The following is a 17,154-nucleotide window of genomic DNA, read 5'->3' as shown; positions in this document are numbered from 1 at the left end:
ACGCTGTGTGCAAAAATAAATGTGGTGCAAGCCAACAACAACAACCATAAGACAATTTAGATTAACCATATGTTTTCGAATCACCAAAATAAAACTTAAAAACAATGTAACAACAATAATCATAGGAACTGTGATTTTAAATTTAACAATAAACGATATACATAACAGGTATGACAAAAAACTGCAGCCATCATCATCACCACCATTGTCATCATCATCGTCGCCATCGTCATGAGCTAGGAGAGAAAGGTTGCCTTTCTTGAAGACGTGTGAAGATGTCACGCCTGTCAACCCATACAGTTTACCCCGTATTCTTGTGCAGGGAAATTGAGTTACCAGGTCCATACGGCGTACAGCCGTTTCAATACGGGCAACATTTTTTCGTGTCTATTTGCTTGTGTTTCTCTCTTGTCATGGGACTTTGTAGGATGAACGTTGAGATGTATAAGGGGCACGGGGGTGACCAATAAGGTCGGCTATGAAGCCATCACAGCTGTCAACGCTCTATCGCTCATCGGATTCCTCCTGTACGAGCACAGCAGACTCTTGATTGGGAATCGCGTGCAGCGCGAGGTAGACTCGTGCGGCGAGTCGCAGGCCGAGCGAGTAGACCAGGGGTGGGGAAGGCCCTCGAAATCATTTGGTCTGGCCGTGCCAAGGCAACCGCAGGCGGGACTCGAAATTCAATAAATCTAGGAGCAAACCTTGGAAAAGCATTTGCGAGCAGCAACATCATCAATACCAGCTAACATCACCACACGCCTCACCAAAGAGAAGCAGTTCCAGCCATCGCATTAGGGGCGAGTTCATGAAATGTTTGACCAAATATAACGGGCAAATTTTTAAGTTGATCATTTTGTATGGCTCGCGGATGGTGTTATAAATATCCAAAATGGCCCTTGGCAGAAAAAAAAGGTTCCCCACCCCTGGAGTAGACCCACACCACCACCACCACTCGCCCCGCCATCGACTGCCCTAGACAAACACCGCATGGTTTGACGGCCCACGCTGTGGTGGTGCGACTTCCCGCCCCCAGCTGCAAGAGACGGTGACGTTCGTGGTGAAGGCCAGCGACCTGCAGGGAGCGCCGCTTTGCCTCTCCACCACAGCCACGGCCACCGTCCGCCTCAACGACATCAACGACAACTGGCCCGTCTTCGATGCCACCATGGTGAGGGGGGGTGGTGGGGGCATAGGGGGGTGGTGTGGGGTGGGAGGGGTGGCGTGAGAGGGGGAGTGGGAGGAGTGGGGGGTGGGGTGGGGGGGGCAGGGGGGTGGGGTTGTTGGGAGGGGTGGGGTGGGTGGGATAAGGCACTATGTTAATTATTTTAAGATAAGATAAGCCGCATAGCTCATTTGGGGCCTTACCTTGGATAATTTAAAAAACAGTTGATAGTTTTCAGGTATTGTGCCGTAGTTTTTAGGTATCGTGTCGTGAGAAACGGCGTCGTGGCTGCCCCCCGCTCATCCGCCACCTTGGGGTTGGGCGTGAAGGCCGGCGGCTCGCCCTCGTTGGTCACGCTGATCTCCACGGTGGCCGTGCGCTCCGTCTCCGAGGAGGGCCCCACGAACGGCACCTCGTTGGCCACGGCGACGAGCAAGCAGCGTGTAGCGCTCCTTCACCTCGAAGTCCAGCGGCTGGCGGGGGGGGGGGGGCACGAGTTTCATTAGTTCTCGACTTCCTGAAACGTTATTCCCACTTCCCGCATCGTCATTGAGATTTCCCGCATTGCCTTTCCGCATTACCTCTTCCGCATTGCCTCTCCCGCATTGTCTCTCCCGCATTCCCTTTCCCACATTGCCTTTCCCACATTGCCTTTCCCACATTGCCGCATTGCCTTTCCCGCATCGATTTCTCCACTTCCTGCAAACTTCTAACCACCCCCCTGCCCCCCCCCCCCCCCCCCCGTTGACCATCTCCAGGTTGCAGGGAAGGTGGCGGAGAACAAGCGAGACGTGACAGTGGCCGGGCTCTCCGTGAAGGACCGGGACCAGACGGGTTCGCCCAACTGGCGCGCCGTCTACCGCATCGTGGCCGGCGACGAGCTGGGCCAGTTCGCCGTGCGCTCTGTGTCGGACACCAACGGCGGAGCCGTCACGGTGGTCAAGGTACGTAGCCCCCCCCCCCCCCCCCCCAGCGACGATGGTTACTTAATAATATGCTTCCAGGCTGTGCTGAGTCTAGTAATACACAACACATATTGCAATTCCTTACAGTCACATGCTAAGTGGCTGTTACTGATCTATTACATAATTGCATACACCCCCACCTCCGCCCCTGATCTCGAATCCGGATGGGGTGCTCAACGAAGTGGGAACGTATAACAGCAGACAGATACTCTTGAACGCGAGATGACGTTGATTCTTAATTGTGGAGGGGAATAAACCACCACCGGAGGATCCGGAGAAAAATCCACGTGACCACGGGGCGAGAGAAAGACGCAAACTCTCAAACATACAGCAGGCGTCAGGGTCGGGATTGAATCCACACCTCCTGTATACCAGGCGAGAGAGTTAACATCTCCTAGTCACCGTGATGATGATAAGAGAGACGCAAACTCCAAATATACAGCAGGCGTCTTCAGGGTTAGGATCGAACCCACGACCTCCTGTATACCGGGCGAGGCAGTTAACATCTCCTAGCCACCGCAGCGTCTCTCGAGTTTCCTGTCAGGTTGAACAAAATCAACTTGAAACTTAAACTCGCTCACTTGACTGTTTACACACGAACCCACCATCTCACTCACCATGTCACTCGCCCACGCACTCACTCTCGCAAACGGGACTCTATTCTGGTCTCTTGAGATCTCACTTTGTTGAACAAAATAAACTTGAGTCTTATACTCACTCACCGTCTCGCCCAATCATTTGCCCACTCACCCTCCATCTCACTCATCCACTCAGTCACCCACTCAATAATGCACTCACTCACCCACCTACCTACTCAAAGACAAAGATCCCAAACGCATCCAGACCGTTGGGGCAGGGGGCTGCTAGCGAGTAGCACCTTTGAAGGTTCACACGGCTCACCGACGAGTGGGTGGGCGGTCAGCACCCATGCCTGGACGCCTTTGCCTCCCCAGTGCCGATGTTCACACACGACCGCACCGGCCACTCACAGAAGTCCTCGCATTCACGACGAGCAGCGATTAGATGCGGGGGCGACAGTTCAGGTTTGAGACTACGCGAAGCATCTTCCGGACAGCATCCGGTGGAAGTGAAGTGCGAGCGACGATGCAGGAGGGTGGGAATGATGATGCGTGAAGTGGGAATGACGATGTATAAAGGGGGAATGATGATCCAGGAAGTTGGAATGATCATCCAGGAAGTGGGAATGACGATCCAGGAAGTGGGAATGACGATCCAGGAAGTGGGAATGACGATCCAGGAAGTGGGAATGACGATCCAGGAAGTGGGATTGACGATGAGGGAAGTGGGAATGACAATGCGGGAAAATCGGGAACTAATGAAACTCGTGCCACCCCCCCCACCCCCCTCCCCACAGCCGCTGGACTTCGAGGTGAAGGAGCGCTACACGCTCCTCGTCGCCGTGGCCAACGAGGTGCCGTTCGTGGGGCCCTCCTCGGAGACGGAGCGCACGGCCACCGTGGAGATCAGCGTGACCAACGAGGACGAGCCGCCGGCCTTCACGCCCAACCCCAAGGTGGCGGACGAGCAGAGGCGGCCGCGACGCCGTTTCTCACGGCGCGATACCTAAAAACTGTAAAGTGTTTATTTTTTATCTTACCAGGTAAGGCCCCAATTGAGCCGAATTTGCTTTTTTTTCAGACGCGACACTGGCCAGATAGATCAACGAAGTGGCTTGTGATCTTGTGGAAATGTACGGCAGACAGATAAACGTGCGATGTCGGTTCTAAATGTGGAGGGGAAAAAAGAAACGGTAGGGATCCGGATAATAATCCACGCGACCACGGGGAGAAAGAGACACGCAAACTCGAAATAGACAGCAGGCGTCAGGGTCGGGATCGAACCCACAACCTCCTGCATACCAGGCGAGGTAGTTAACATCTCCTAGCCACCGTGATGATGATGAGAGACACCGCAAACTCCAAATATACAGCAGGCGTCAGGGTCGGGATCGAACCCATGAACCTCCTGCATACCAGGCGAGGAAGTTGACGCCATCTGTGGCGCCCCAACATCTGAAACCCAAACCATGACCTCCGGGCCTTTCAGGAAATCTACATCGAGGAGCAGAACGCGCCGGGAAAGCAGCTGGACAAGCTTGTGGCGCGCGACCCGGACTTGGCCCAGCAGGGGCTGCCCCTCAGGTAACCAAACAGCCGCGTACGTAAACACCCACGCACGCACGCACGCACCCACCCACGTGACTCTTGCGGCAGGTGCTGTTAGCGAGTAGCAGCGCCTATGAAGGCCGGCGCGGCGCACGCGGGGGCCACCCACCCACCCCGTCGCGCGCTGCTCGCCGGCCCGAGCCAAGTCGGTACCCAGAGAGGTTGCCCCGCGGTAGGTCAGAACCGCGAGCGGTCATTCGCGCGGCATTCAAGCGGACGGACGTCGATCATCCTTCCGCGTCGTGCTTTGGCCCAGGTACCAGATCGCGAGCGACCCGGCGCACTGGGTGAGCGTGGAGCCAGTGACGGGCGTCCTCACCGCCACGGCAAGCATGGACCGAGAGTCGCCCTTCGTCAAGAACAGCACCTACACCGTGACCGTGCTCGCCATCCAGGACGGTGCGGAGCCTGCCGTCGTCTCTGTGTCTCTCGCTGTGTGTCTCGCTGTGTCTCTCGCTGTGTGTCTCGCTGTGTGTCTCGCTGTGTGTCTCGTTGTGTGTCTCGCTGTGTGTCTCGCTGTGTCTTGTCTCTCGCTGTGTGTCTCGCTGTGTCTCTCGCTGTGTGTCTTACTGTGTCTCTCGCTGTGTGTCTCTGTCTCTCAGTGTGTCTCTGTCTCTCGCTGTGTGTCTCGCTGTGTCTCTCACTGTGTGTCTCGCTGTCTCTGTGTCTCTCGCTGTGTGTCTCGCTGTGTCTCTCGCTGTGTGTCTCTGTCTCTCGCTGTGTGTCTCGCTGTGTCTCTCGCTGTGTGTCTCGCTGTGTGTCTCTGTCTCTCACTGTGTGTCTCGCTGTCTCTGTCCCTCGCTGTGTTTCTCGCTGTGTCTGTCGCTGTGTCTCTCACTGTGTGTCTCGCTGTCTCTGTCTCTCGCTGTGTGTCTTACTGTGTCTCTCGCTGTGTGTCTCTGTCTCTCACTGTGTGTCTCGCTGTCTCTGTCTCTCGCTGTGTCTCACTGTGTCTCTCGCTGTGTGTCTCGCTGTCTCTGTCTCTCGCTGTGTGTCTCGCTGTGTCTCTCGCTGTGTCTCACTGTGTGTCTCAATGTGTGTCTCTGTCTCTCGCTGTGTGTCTCGCTGTGTGTCTCGCTGTGTCTCTCGCTGTGTCTCTCGCTGTGTGTCTCGCTGTGTGTCTCTGTCTCTCACTGTGTGTCTCGCTGTCTCTGTCTCTCGCTGTGTGTCTTACTGTGTCTCTCGCTGTGTGTCTCTGTCTCTCACTGTGTGTCTCGCTGTCTCTGTCTCTCGCTGTGTGTCTCACTGTGTCTCTCGCTGTGTGTCTCACTGTGTCTCTGTCTCTCGCTGTGTGTCTCACTGTGTCTCTTGCTGTGTGTCTCACTGTGTCTCTGTCTCTCGCTGTGTGTCTCTGTCTCTCGCTGTGCGTCTCACTGTGTGTCTCGCTGTCTCTGTCTCTCGCTGTGCGTCTCACTGTGTGTCTCGCTGTCTCTGTCTCTCGCTGTGTGTCTCACTGTGTCTCTCGCTGTGTGTCTCACTGTGTCTCTGTCTCTCGCTGTGTGTCTCACTGTGTCTCTCGCTGTGTGTCTCGCTGTGTGTCTCGCTGTGTGTCTCTGTCTCTCACTGTGTGTCTTACTGTGTCTCTCGCTGTGTGTCTCTGTCTCTCACTGTGTGTCTCGCTGTCTCTGTCTCTCGCTGTGTGTCTCACTGTGTCTCTCGCTGTGTGTCTCACTGTGTCTCTCGCTGTGTGTCTCTGTCTCTCGCTGTGTGTCTCTGTCTCTCGCTGTGTGTCTCACTGTGTCTCTCGCTGTGTGTCTCACTGTGTCTCTCGCTGTGTGTCTCACTGTGTCTCTGTCTCTCGCTGTGTGTCTCACTGTGTCTCTCACTGTGTGTCTCACTGTGTCTCTGTCTCTCGCTCTGTGTCTCACTGTGTCTCTGTCTCTCGCTGTGTGTCTTACTGTGTCTCTCGCTGTGTGTCTCACTGTGTCTCTGTCTGTGTGTCTCACTGTGTCTCTGTCTCTCGATGTGCGTCTCACTGTGTCTCTCGCTGTGTGTCTCCGTCTATCGCTGTGTGTCTCACTGTGTCTCTCGCTGTGTCTCACTGTGTCTCTGTCTGTGTGTCTCACTGTGTCTCTGTCTCTCGCTGTGTGTCTCACTGTGTCTATCACTGTGTGTCTCACTGTGTCTCTGTCTCTCGCTCTGTGTCTCACTGTGTCTCTGTCTCTCGCTGTGTGTCTCACTGTGTCTCTCGCTGTGTGTCTCACTGTGTCTCTGTCTGTGTGTCTCACTGTGTCTCTGTCTCTCGATGTGCGTCTCACTGTGTCTCTCGCTGTGTGTCTCCGTCTATCGCTGTGTGTCTCACTGTGTCTCTGTCTGTGTGTCTCTGTCTCTCACTGTGTGTCTCTGTCTCTCGCTGTGTGTCTCTGTCTCTCGCTGTGTGTCTCTGTCTCTCGCTGTGTGTCTCTGTCTCTCGCTGTGTGTCTCGCTGTCTCTGTCTCTCGCTGTGTGTCTCATTGTGTCTCTCGGTGTGTGTCTCACTGTGTCTCTGTCTGTGTGTCTCTGTCTCTCGCTGTGTGTCTCACTGTGTCTCTGTCTCTCGCTGTGTGTCTCACTGTGTCTCTGTCTGTGTGTCTCTGTCTCTCGCTGTGTGTCTCTGTCTCTCGCTGTGTGTCTCATTGTGTCTCTGTCTCTCGCTGTGTGTCTCTGTCTCTCACTGTGTGTCTCACTGTGTCTCTGTCTCTCGCTGTTTGTCTCACTGTGTGTCTGTCTCTCGCTGTGTGTCTCGCTGTGTGTCTCACTGTGTCTCTCGCTGTGTGTCTCTGTCTCTCGCTGTGTGTCTCACTGTGTCTCTCGCTGTGTGTCTCACTGTGTCTCTCGCTGTGTGTCTCTGTCTCTCGCTTTGTGCCTCTGTCTCTCGCTGTGTGTCTCACTGTGTGTCTCACTGCGTCAACTCGCTGTGTCTCTGCCTCTCGCTGTGTCTCTGTCTCTCGCTGTGTGTCGCGCAGGGCACTCACCGCTTTGCCACCGCTTACCCGCTGTATTCCTCACACACACGCGCTCGCGGATCTCAACATGCACGCACATGTCGCGCCAAAGTGATGTAACGGATAGCTCGCCGCACTTGCAAGCGCGAGGTTCCGGGTCGACCTCGGACGAGACCCAGGGACCGGTGCAGATAACCGTCCACCGGTGTTAGCCGTTAGCCGCGAGCGCCGTCGGGGAACCGACCTCGGGTCGCCGCCGGGGCCCGTCCGGCGCTAACGCCGTGACCGCCTCCCCCGCCTCCGCCGCCTCCCCCGCCTCCTTCCCCGCGCGCCCCACAGGCAGCCCGCCCAGCACGGGCACGTCCACCGTGAACATCTACCTGAAGGACGTGAACGACAACATGCCGGTGGTGTCGGTGCCGGGCAGCGCCCACGCCTGCCTCCCCGAGGACACGTCCTCGTCCACAGCGCCGGTGGTGCTCCGGGCGACCGACGCCGACGCAAGTCCCAACGGCGCTCCCTTCACCTTCGAGCTGCTCAACGACCCCGCGGGCACCGTGGACCGCTGGAACCTGCGGAAGAACGGCAAGGGCCCCCCCCCCCCCTCCCACCCCTCCCCCCCCCCCCGCAGCACCACGTGGCACCGCGCGTCGCGACGCCCTGCAGCAGTCCACAGCGCAGCGCAGCAATGCAACGACTCGCTGCACTGCACTGCACGGCAACGCACTGCACCTCGCAGCACTTGGACAGCAACGCTCAGCACCTTACTGCACAACGCAGCGCCACGAAGCGACGCACTGCACGGCACTGGGCAGCAAGGCACAGTACTGCAACACGCAGCACTTGCAGCAACGGAATGCAACGCGCTGCACATCACTGCACAGCAATGCATTGTGCAGCATAGCGCAGCAACGCACAGCAATGCATTGTGCAGTGCGAGGCAACGCACAGCAATGCATTGTGCAGCGTAGCGCAGCAACGCACAGCGAGGCACTGCACCCACACGGAACAGCAGCGGCAATAGACTGCACAGCATCGAGCGGCACCGCACTGCGAGGCGCGGTGATGGGAGCGTCTTGCATGGCATGGGCGGCAGGGCGGCACAGTGACGACACCTGTGCCTCCTCGCAGCAACAAGGGGCCTGAGTTCGGTTCCCAACTCAGAGCCCTCTTTCTGTGAGTGGAGTTTGCACGTCTCTCTCGCGCTCTCTCTCCCCGTGGTCGCGTGCATTTTTCCCCGGGTCCCTCCGGGTTTCCCCGCCACATTTAGAATCAGCGTCTCATGCGTTGTGAGTATTTGGCTACTTTACACTTCTCCGTGATGATGATAAGCCACTTCGTTGAGCTATCATTTGTGGCCAGGTCGTTTCTGAAAAACAGTTTCATAGCTCAGTCGGCCTTCCATGGTAAAATATAAACTGTTAGTGATAGACTGACTGGAATCTTTATTTGTCTGCGTTACGTGCAACACGTGGACACGTACAACACGTGTACACGCACACACACAACACGTGTACACATGCAGAACACGCATACACGCACACAACACGTGTACGCGCACACACACTGAACACGTGCACAAGCACACACAACACGTGTACACACGCACACCGCGATCTCGACCTCAATCTGAATCGCCTCCGTTAATGCGGACGGCGTCAGCGGCTCAACACCCCGGGGCCACGCGTCGAGCCGCTAGGCCGTACCGTAGGCCCGAGTCGACCTCCGCGCTTCCCGGACGCGGCCCGAACGGCGAGCGACGCGACACGCCGGGGCGGACGAGCGGTCGAGCGCTTTCTGTCCGTGACCTCACGCCGTGACCCCCCCACCGTGACCCCCCCCCCCCCGCGGCACCGACAGGAACCGACTCGGCGCTGCTCGCCCTCAAGACGGCCATGCTGCCGCCGGGCTACTACAACCTGTCGGTGCTGGTGCGCGACCAGCAGGGCCTGGGCGAGCCGCGGCGCGTGCCGGTTCGCGTGTGCCGCTGCGGGGGCCTCCTGCAGGGCTCGGCCTGCTCCGGCGACTCGGTCGGCGGCATCGGCCTGGGCTGGGACGCCCTCGCCGCCATCCTCTTCTCCGTGTTCGCGATGCTGCTGTTCGGTGAGCCGGGAGACGGAGACGGACGCTTCCCCTCGTCGCTTCTACCTCGTCGCTTCTACCTCGTCGCTTCTACCTCGTCGCTTCTACCTCGTCGCTTCTACCTCATCGCTTCTACCTCGTCGCTTCTCCTCGTCGCTTCTACCTCGTCGCTTCTACCTCATCGCTTCTACCTCGTCGCTTCTCCTCGTCGCTTCTACCTCGTCGTAGTCACAACGACGACGACCTGCAGCTTCCCCTCCTCCCTTTTAAACCCTTCTCCCCCCCCCCGCCATCACCGCCCCTAGCCCAGCATCATCATCCTGCTACTGCTGCTACTCCCTGCCTCCGCTACGACCAGGCCAAACACTATCACTGTCACTACTCCTATACCCCTATCACATACACCACCCTAACCACTATCACTATCGCTACCCCTATCACTATCACTACCCTTATCACTACCACCATCACTCACCCCTCTCACTATCACCACCCTATCACATCGCTACCCTTATCACTACCACCATCACTCACCCCTCTCACTATCACCACCCTCTCACTATCACCACCCTCTCACTATCACCACCCTATCACATCACTACCCCTATCACTATAACTCCCCTTATCACTACCACTATCACCACCCTATCACATCACTACCCACATCACTACCCCAACCCCTATCACCACCCCTGCTTTGTGTGCCGTGTGTAACGGCCGCGACCTCTACAGCGACGTCTGCGTTTCGGCAACCGGAAGCCAAATGCAGCTCGGCCAGCACCGGACGGACGCGGTCGCGTCTCGCGGTGACCCCGTCGCGTCATGCGGTGACCCCGTCGCGTCATGCGGTGACCCCGTCGCGTCATACGGTGACCCCGTCACGTTTTGCGGTGACCTCGTCACGTCATGCGGTGACCCCGTCACGTCATGCGGTGACCCCGTCACGTCATGCGGTGACCCCGTCACGTCTTGCGGTGACCCCGTCGCGTCACGCGGTGACCCCGTCACGTCTTGCGGTGACCCCGTCACGTCATGCGGTGACCCCGTCACGTCTTGCGGTGACCCCGTCGCGTCTTGCCGTGACCCCGTCACGTCATGCGGTGACCCCGTTGTGTCTTGCGGTGACCCCGTCGCGTCATGCGGTGACCCCGTCACATCTTGCGGTGACCCCGTCGCGTCACGCGGTGACCCCGTCACGTCATGCGGTGACCCCGTCGCGTCTTGCGGTGACCCCGTCACGTCATGCGGTGACCCCGTCACGTCTTGCGGTGACCCCGTCACGTCATGCGGTGACCCCGTCACGTCTTGCGGTGACCCCGTCACGTCATGCGGTGACCCCGTCGCGTCATGCGGTGACCCCGTCGCGTCATGCGGTGACCCCGTCACGTCATGCGGTGACCCCGTCACGTCTTGCGGTGACCCCGTCGCGTCACGCGGTGACCCCGTCGCGTCACGCGATGACCCCGTCGCGTCTTGCGGTGACCCCGTCGCGTCTCGCGTTGACCCCGCCGCGTCACGCGGTGACCCCGTCGCGTCACGCGGTGACCCCGTTGCGTCACGCGGTGACCCCGTCGCGTCACGCGGTGACCCCGTCGCGGCGACGTGCCGCGTGGCTGTGCGTCGCGCGCCGCCGCTTGCTAATGGTTGTTTTTTTTTTGCCGGACGTCCCGTAGAGTGCAGTAGCAGCGAGTCGCAATAGTCGAGCCGCGTCGAAGTCGAGCCGACGCGGCGTGAGAGCCGCGTGCGATTGGGCGGCACGCTGCGCCGTGGCACGGGCGGCGGGGAGGGACACGCTTTTGGCGCAGCGGCGGCAAAGGGACGCGGGAACGCTGGAACAACGCTGTGACGTTTGGCACGCGTCCCAAGGGAACGTACGCCGGCGGAGATGCATCGATGAACCCGGCTCGCGCGCGGTTGCTGGGTGGGACCGTTGCTTCTTTTTCGTCTCGGTGCCATTTCTAAATTTGTTGGTTCATTTTAGATTTTTCTTGGTTGTCGGCGTGGTTTTCACTTGCTTGGCTGCGGCTGCGTATGGGATTTGGCCCTCTGATATGTGATTAACGTTACAGCGTTGTGGGATCCTATGAGCGTGAATGACGCCATATGAAATGACTATTATTATAGCCGCGCAAAATCATTCACGCTCTTCCTCCATCTCCGCTACCGTCCTCCCCCCCTCCACTCCCACGCCTTCCGCTAGGGCTGCTGTGCTGCCTCTTCTGCCGCTCCCAGAAGCCCCGGCTGCTACACCTGGATGACTTCGGCGGCATGAACGCCGGCCTCAGCTCCCTGGTCAAATACAACGAGGAGGGCGGCAAGGAGCACGACAAGGTCACTGCGGCGACGACGACGATGACCACGACGATGATGATGATGATGATGACGTTGACGACGGAGATGGCGATGACGACGATGACGACGATGTTGACGACAGAGATGGCGATGATGACGACGACAACGATGATGATGTTGTCGAGAACGACGGAGACGGAAATGATGACGGTGATGATGTCGACGACGATGATGTTGATGACGACGATGAATGTTTTATTTTTATTTTGAAAAATCAACGCGATAACGTCGTCGGACGGGGGTGGGGGAGTTAACGTCGCGTTCTCAACGCGTTTGATCGGGGCGCCCCCCGGTGGCAGCTGCCCCTGTGCGTCACAATGCGACTCGGCGCCCGGTGTGCAAGCGGGCGTTGGTTTTTGAAGCTGGAAGGGAGGCGATGAAATGCAGTGCGGTCGAGCCTTGGGCGCCCCCGGTGGCAGCTGCCCCTGTGCACGCGCGCGTGGAGCTTTGGAGTCGAGTCTCCAAGGTCGCGAGGAGCCTCTCAGGAACGACCCTTGACCCGATAGGCGGCAGCGGCTTTCTGTGAGAAGGGTCAACGTTGCCGCGTTGCGTGAAGGCCCCGGGTCATTCCCGGGGCGATCCCCGGGTTCACGGCCTAAAAGAGCAGATGGAGAACAGCGCAGAAACTGGGACAGACGGTTTATCATCCCCTCCCTCCCTCCCTTCCCCTCCCTCCCTCCCTCTCCTCCTTCTGGCTGTCCGTCCGTCTCCTGCAGGTGGTGCCGATGTTCACGGAGGCCGACGTGGAGGCGACGGCTCCCGGGGTCCACAAGGGCCGCCTGGAGTTCATGGACGACGGCTCGGTCAACGGGGACAGCGGTCACACCAACTCGGTGAGGTCGCCACACTACATCACCCCCCCCCCCCCGCCTCATTCCCCCACCCCCTCCCCCACCCGACCTCGATGATGAAGACGACGATAACGATAGCGATGATGATCATGATAATGACAGTGATGACGACGATGATTATGATGATGATGACAATGATGATGGCGACAATGACGAAGGCGATGATGAAGACAACGATGATGAGGATGATGGCGACGACGATGATGTTCTGCTTTCAGGGCCGGTGGAGTAACAACGGCTGGGCTGAGACGACCGAGACGATTACCACGACGAAGGTTAAACAACACGCGAGGTGGGCACACCCCTAGCGTCACATCCACCCCAGCATCACACACACCCCTAGCATCACAACACCCCTAGCATCACAAACACCTCTAGCGTCACATCCACCCCAGCGTCACAACACCCCAAGCGTCACAACACTCGTAGTGTCACATCCACTCTGAGCGTCACATCCACCCCTAGCGTCACATCCACCCCTAGTGTCACATCCACTCCTAGCGTCACATCCACCCCTAGCGTCACAACACCCCTAGCGTCACATCCACCCCTAGCGTCACATCCACTCCTAGCGTCACATCCACCCCTAGTGTCACATCCACTCCTAGCGTCACATCCACCCCTAGCGTCACAACACCCCTAGCGTCACATCCACCCCTAGCGTCACATCCACTCCTAGCGTCACATCCACCCCTAGCGTCACAACACCCCTAGCGTCACATCCACCCCTAGTGTCACATCCACCCCTAGCGTCACAACACCCCTAGCATCACAACACCCCTAGCGTCACAACACCCCTAGCGTCACATCTACCCCAAGCGTCACATCAACCCCTAGCGTCACAAACACCCCTAGCATCACAACACCCCTAACATCACATCCACCCCTAGCGTCACAACACCCCTAGCGTCACATCCACCCCTAGCGTCACATCCGCTCCTAGCGTCACATCCACCCCTAGCGTCACAACACCCCTAGCGTCACATCCACCCCTAGTGTCACATCCGCCCCTAGCGTCACAACACCCCTAGCATCACAACACCCCTAGCGTCACAACACCCCTAGCGTCACATCCACCCCAAGCGTCACATCAACCCCTAGCGTCACAAACACCCCTAGCATCACAACACCCCTAACATCACATCCACCCCTAGCGTCACAACACCCCTAGCATCACAACACCCCTAGCGTCACAACACCCCTAGCGTCACATCCACCCCAAGCGTCACATCAACCCCTAGCGTCACAAACACCCCTAGCATCACAACACCCCTAACATCACATCCATCCCTAGCGTCACATCCACCCCTAGCGTCACATCCACCCCTAGCGTCACAACACCTCTAGCGTCACATCCACCCCTAGCGTCACATCCACCCCTAGCATCACATCCACCCCTAGCATCACAAACACCCCTAGCGTCACATACACCCCTAGCGTCACATCCACCCTTAGCGTCACAACACCCCTAGCGTCACATCCACTCCTAGCGTCACAAACACCCCTAGCATCACAACACCCTTAGCGTCACATCCACCTCTAGCATCACATCTACCCTGAGCGTCACATCCACCCCTAGCGTAACACACACCCCTAGCATCACATCCACTCCTAGCATCACAAACACCCGTTAGCGTTACATACACCCCAAGCGTCACAACACCCCTAGCATCACATCCACCCCAAGCGTCACAACACCCCTAGCGTCACATCCACCCCTAGCATCACAACACCCCTAGCATCACATCCACCCCTAGCGTCACAAACACCCCTAGCATCACATCCACCCCTAGTGTCACATCCACCCCAGCATCACAACACCCCTAGCGTCACAACACCCCTAGCGTCACATCCACCCCTAGCGTCACAAACACCCCTAGCGTCACAAACACCCCTAGCGTCACATCCACCCCTAGCATCACAACACTCCTAGCATCACAACACCCCTAGCGCCACAAGACCCCTAGCGTCACATCCACCCCTAGTGTCACATCCACCCCTAGCGTCACAACACCCCTAGCATCACAACACCCCTAGCGTCACAACACCCCTAGCGTCACATCCACCCCAAGCATCACATCAACCCCTAGCATCACAAACACCCCTAGCATCACAACACCCCTAACATCACATCCATCCCTAGCGTCACATCCACCCCTAGCGTCACATCCACCCCTAGCGTCACAACACCTCTAGCGTCACATCCACCCCTAGCGTCACATCCACCCCTAGCGTCACATCCACCCCTAGCGTCACAAACACCCCTAGCGTCACATACACCCCTAGCGTCACATCCACCCTTAGCGTCACAACACCCCTAGCGTCACATCCACTCCTAGCGTCACAAACACCCCTAGCATCACAACACCCTTAGCGTCACATCCACCTCTAGCTTCACATCTACCCCGAGCGTCACATCCACCCCTAGCGTCACACACACCCCTAGCATCAGATCCACTCCTAGCATCACAAACACCCCTAGCGTTACATACACCCCAAGCGTCACAACACCTCTAGCATCACATCCACCCCAAGCGTCACAACACCCCTAGCGTCACATCCACCCCTAGCATCACAACACCCCTAGCATCACATCCACCCCTAGCGTCACAAACACCCCTAGCATCACATCCACCCCTAGCATCACATCCACCCCTAGCGTCACAAACACCCCCTAGCATCACATCCACCCCTAGTGTCACATCCACCTCAGCATCACAACACCCCTAGCGTCACAACACCCCTAGCGTCACATCCACCCCTAGCGTCACAAACACCCCTAGCGTCACAAACACCCCTAGCGTCACATCCACCCCTAGCGTCACATCCACCTCTAGCGTCACAACACCCCTAGCATCACAACACCCCTAGCGTCACAACACCCCTAGCGTCACAAATGCCACGGGCAGCGGCGCACCGCGGCCCCGAGTGTTGCAGCAGAATCCATAACCTCGCATCTCCGAATGTTCCCGAACTTCGCACCACCGTACGTAGCCCACCGTGCTAATCGGAGGTGCGGGCGGGGTGGGGACGACCACAAACTAAACTCCAAAAGCAGTTCTAAAGAGGCGAGTTTTAAATCTCGATTTAAAAGGGGCACAGCTCCCCAGTGGCTTCCTAATGTCGGAAGGAAGAGCGTTCCAGACGGCCGCGCAAGCGCGTCTGAAATCGCCGCCTTTGTCGCTCGACGGTCAGCCAAAAAAGCCGCCGCGTGAAAATCTTCGCTCCGTTGGTCCGTTTCTCAACAGGATGTAAATAACTGAAAACGAATGGAGGAAGGAGCGAGGGAGCGAGCGAGAGAGGAGCATGGAGCGAGGAGCTGGGGGTGGCGGGTGGGCTGCGGGTGGGCTGGGGTTGGCAGGTGGGCGGGGGCGGTGGGGGTCTGGTGACTACGAGGCCAAGGATCAAGAACGTCGACCGAAGATTCCGTTCGTTGTTTCGAAGCTCGTGGGTTTCGCGATTTTAAAGCGGGTCTCCCTGGGGGAACAGCGAGTTGTTGTCACACGACGCGCGTTACTCTCGTACGGCAGAGCGCGTGCGTGGGAACGTTCTGCCCTCTATTGTGTGTGGAGTATCATTTGAAGAAGAATAAGAAAGGGATCTCAGAGGTACAGCGAGGGAAAAAAAGTATTTGATCCCCTGCTGATTTTGTACGTTTGTCCACTGACAAAGAAATGATCAGTCTATAATTTTAATGGTAGGTTTATTTGAACAGTGAGAGACAGAATAACAACAACAAAATATCCAGAAAAACGCATGTCGAAAATGTTATAAATTGATTTGCATTTTAATGAGGGAAATAAGCATTTGACCCCCTCTCATTCAGAAAGATTTCTGGCTCCCAGGTGTCTTTTATACAGGTAACGAGCTGAGATTAGGAGCACACTCTTAAAGGGAGTGCTCCTAATCTCAGCTTGTTACCTGTATAAAAGACAACTGTCCACAGAAGCAATCAATCAATCAGATTCCAAACTCTCCACCATGGCCAAGGCCAAAGAGCTCTCCATGGATGTCAGGGACAAGATTGTAGACCTACACAAGGCTGGAATGGGCAACAAGACCATTGCCAAGCAGCTTGGTGAGAAGGTGACAACAGTTGGTGCAACTATTCGCAAATGGAAGAAACACAAAAGAACTGTCAATCTCCCTCGGCCTGGGGCTCCATGCAAGATCTCACCTCGTGGAGTTGCAATGATCATGAGAACGGTGAGTAATCAGCCCAGAACTACACGGGAGGATCTTGTTAATGATCTCAAGGCAGCTGGAACCATAGTCACCAAGAAAACAATTGGTAACATACTACGCCGTGAAGGACTTAAATCCTGCAGCGCCCGCAAGATCCCCCTGCTCAAGAAAGCACATATATATGCCCGTCTGAAGTTTGCCAATGAACATCTGAATGATTCAGAGGACAACTGGGTGAAAGTGTTGTGGTCAGATGAGACCAAAATGGAGCTCTTTGGCATCAACTGAACTCGCCGTGTTTGGAGGAGGAGGAATGCTGCCTATTACCCCAAGAACACCATCCCCACCGTCAAACATGGAGGTGGAAACATGCTTTGGGGGTGTTTTTCTGCTAAGGGGACAGGACAACTTCACCGCATCAAAGGGACGATGGACGGGGCCATG

General features: G+C 57.1%; 1 protein-coding gene and 1 long non-coding RNA gene across 2 annotated transcripts in view; one reads left to right on the top strand and one right to left on the bottom strand.

The window, feature by feature from the left end:
• LOC116955981 (cadherin-2-like) overlaps positions 1–15,874 on the top strand; it is a 39,176-nt gene extending 23,302 nt beyond the window's left edge. Inside the window, exons 6-16 of the mRNA XM_032977366.2 lie at positions 1,037–1,171; positions 1,924–2,109; positions 3,506–3,664; positions 4,198–4,292; positions 4,573–4,715; positions 7,580–7,825; positions 9,101–9,343; positions 11,523–11,653; positions 12,391–12,507; positions 12,744–12,817; positions 15,774–15,874. Of these exons, the coding sequence (XP_032833257.1) occupies positions 1,037–1,171; positions 1,924–2,109; positions 3,506–3,664; positions 4,198–4,292; positions 4,573–4,715; positions 7,580–7,825; positions 9,101–9,343; positions 11,523–11,653; positions 12,391–12,507; positions 12,744–12,817; positions 15,774–15,780 (1,536 nt within the window). The 3' untranslated portion in view covers positions 15,781–15,874. The remainder of the gene's footprint in view (positions 1–1,036; positions 1,172–1,923; positions 2,110–3,505; positions 3,665–4,197; positions 4,293–4,572; positions 4,716–7,579; positions 7,826–9,100; positions 9,344–11,522; positions 11,654–12,390; positions 12,508–12,743; positions 12,818–15,773) is intronic.
• LOC142906340 (uncharacterized) lies at positions 117–7,752 on the bottom strand. The gene is made up of 3 exons (XR_012930154.1): positions 7,621–7,752; positions 1,476–1,638; positions 117–1,155 (listed from the first exon to the last, which is right to left on the bottom strand). It is a non-coding gene; the product is annotated as an uncharacterized LOC142906340 (long non-coding RNA).
• Positions 15,875–17,154: the final 1,280 nt, after the last annotated feature.

Source organism: Petromyzon marinus, chromosome 63 (assembly GCF_048934315.1).
Source record: "Petromyzon marinus isolate PM22_M1 ecotype Great Lakes invasive population chromosome 63, UKy_Petmar_22M1.pri1.0, whole genome shotgun sequence".
Lineage (NCBI taxonomy): Eukaryota > Metazoa > Chordata > Hyperoartia > Petromyzontiformes > Petromyzontidae > Petromyzon > Petromyzon marinus.
The sequence above is the reverse complement of the archived record's forward strand: the minus strand, read 5'-3'. Positions and strand labels throughout refer to the sequence as shown.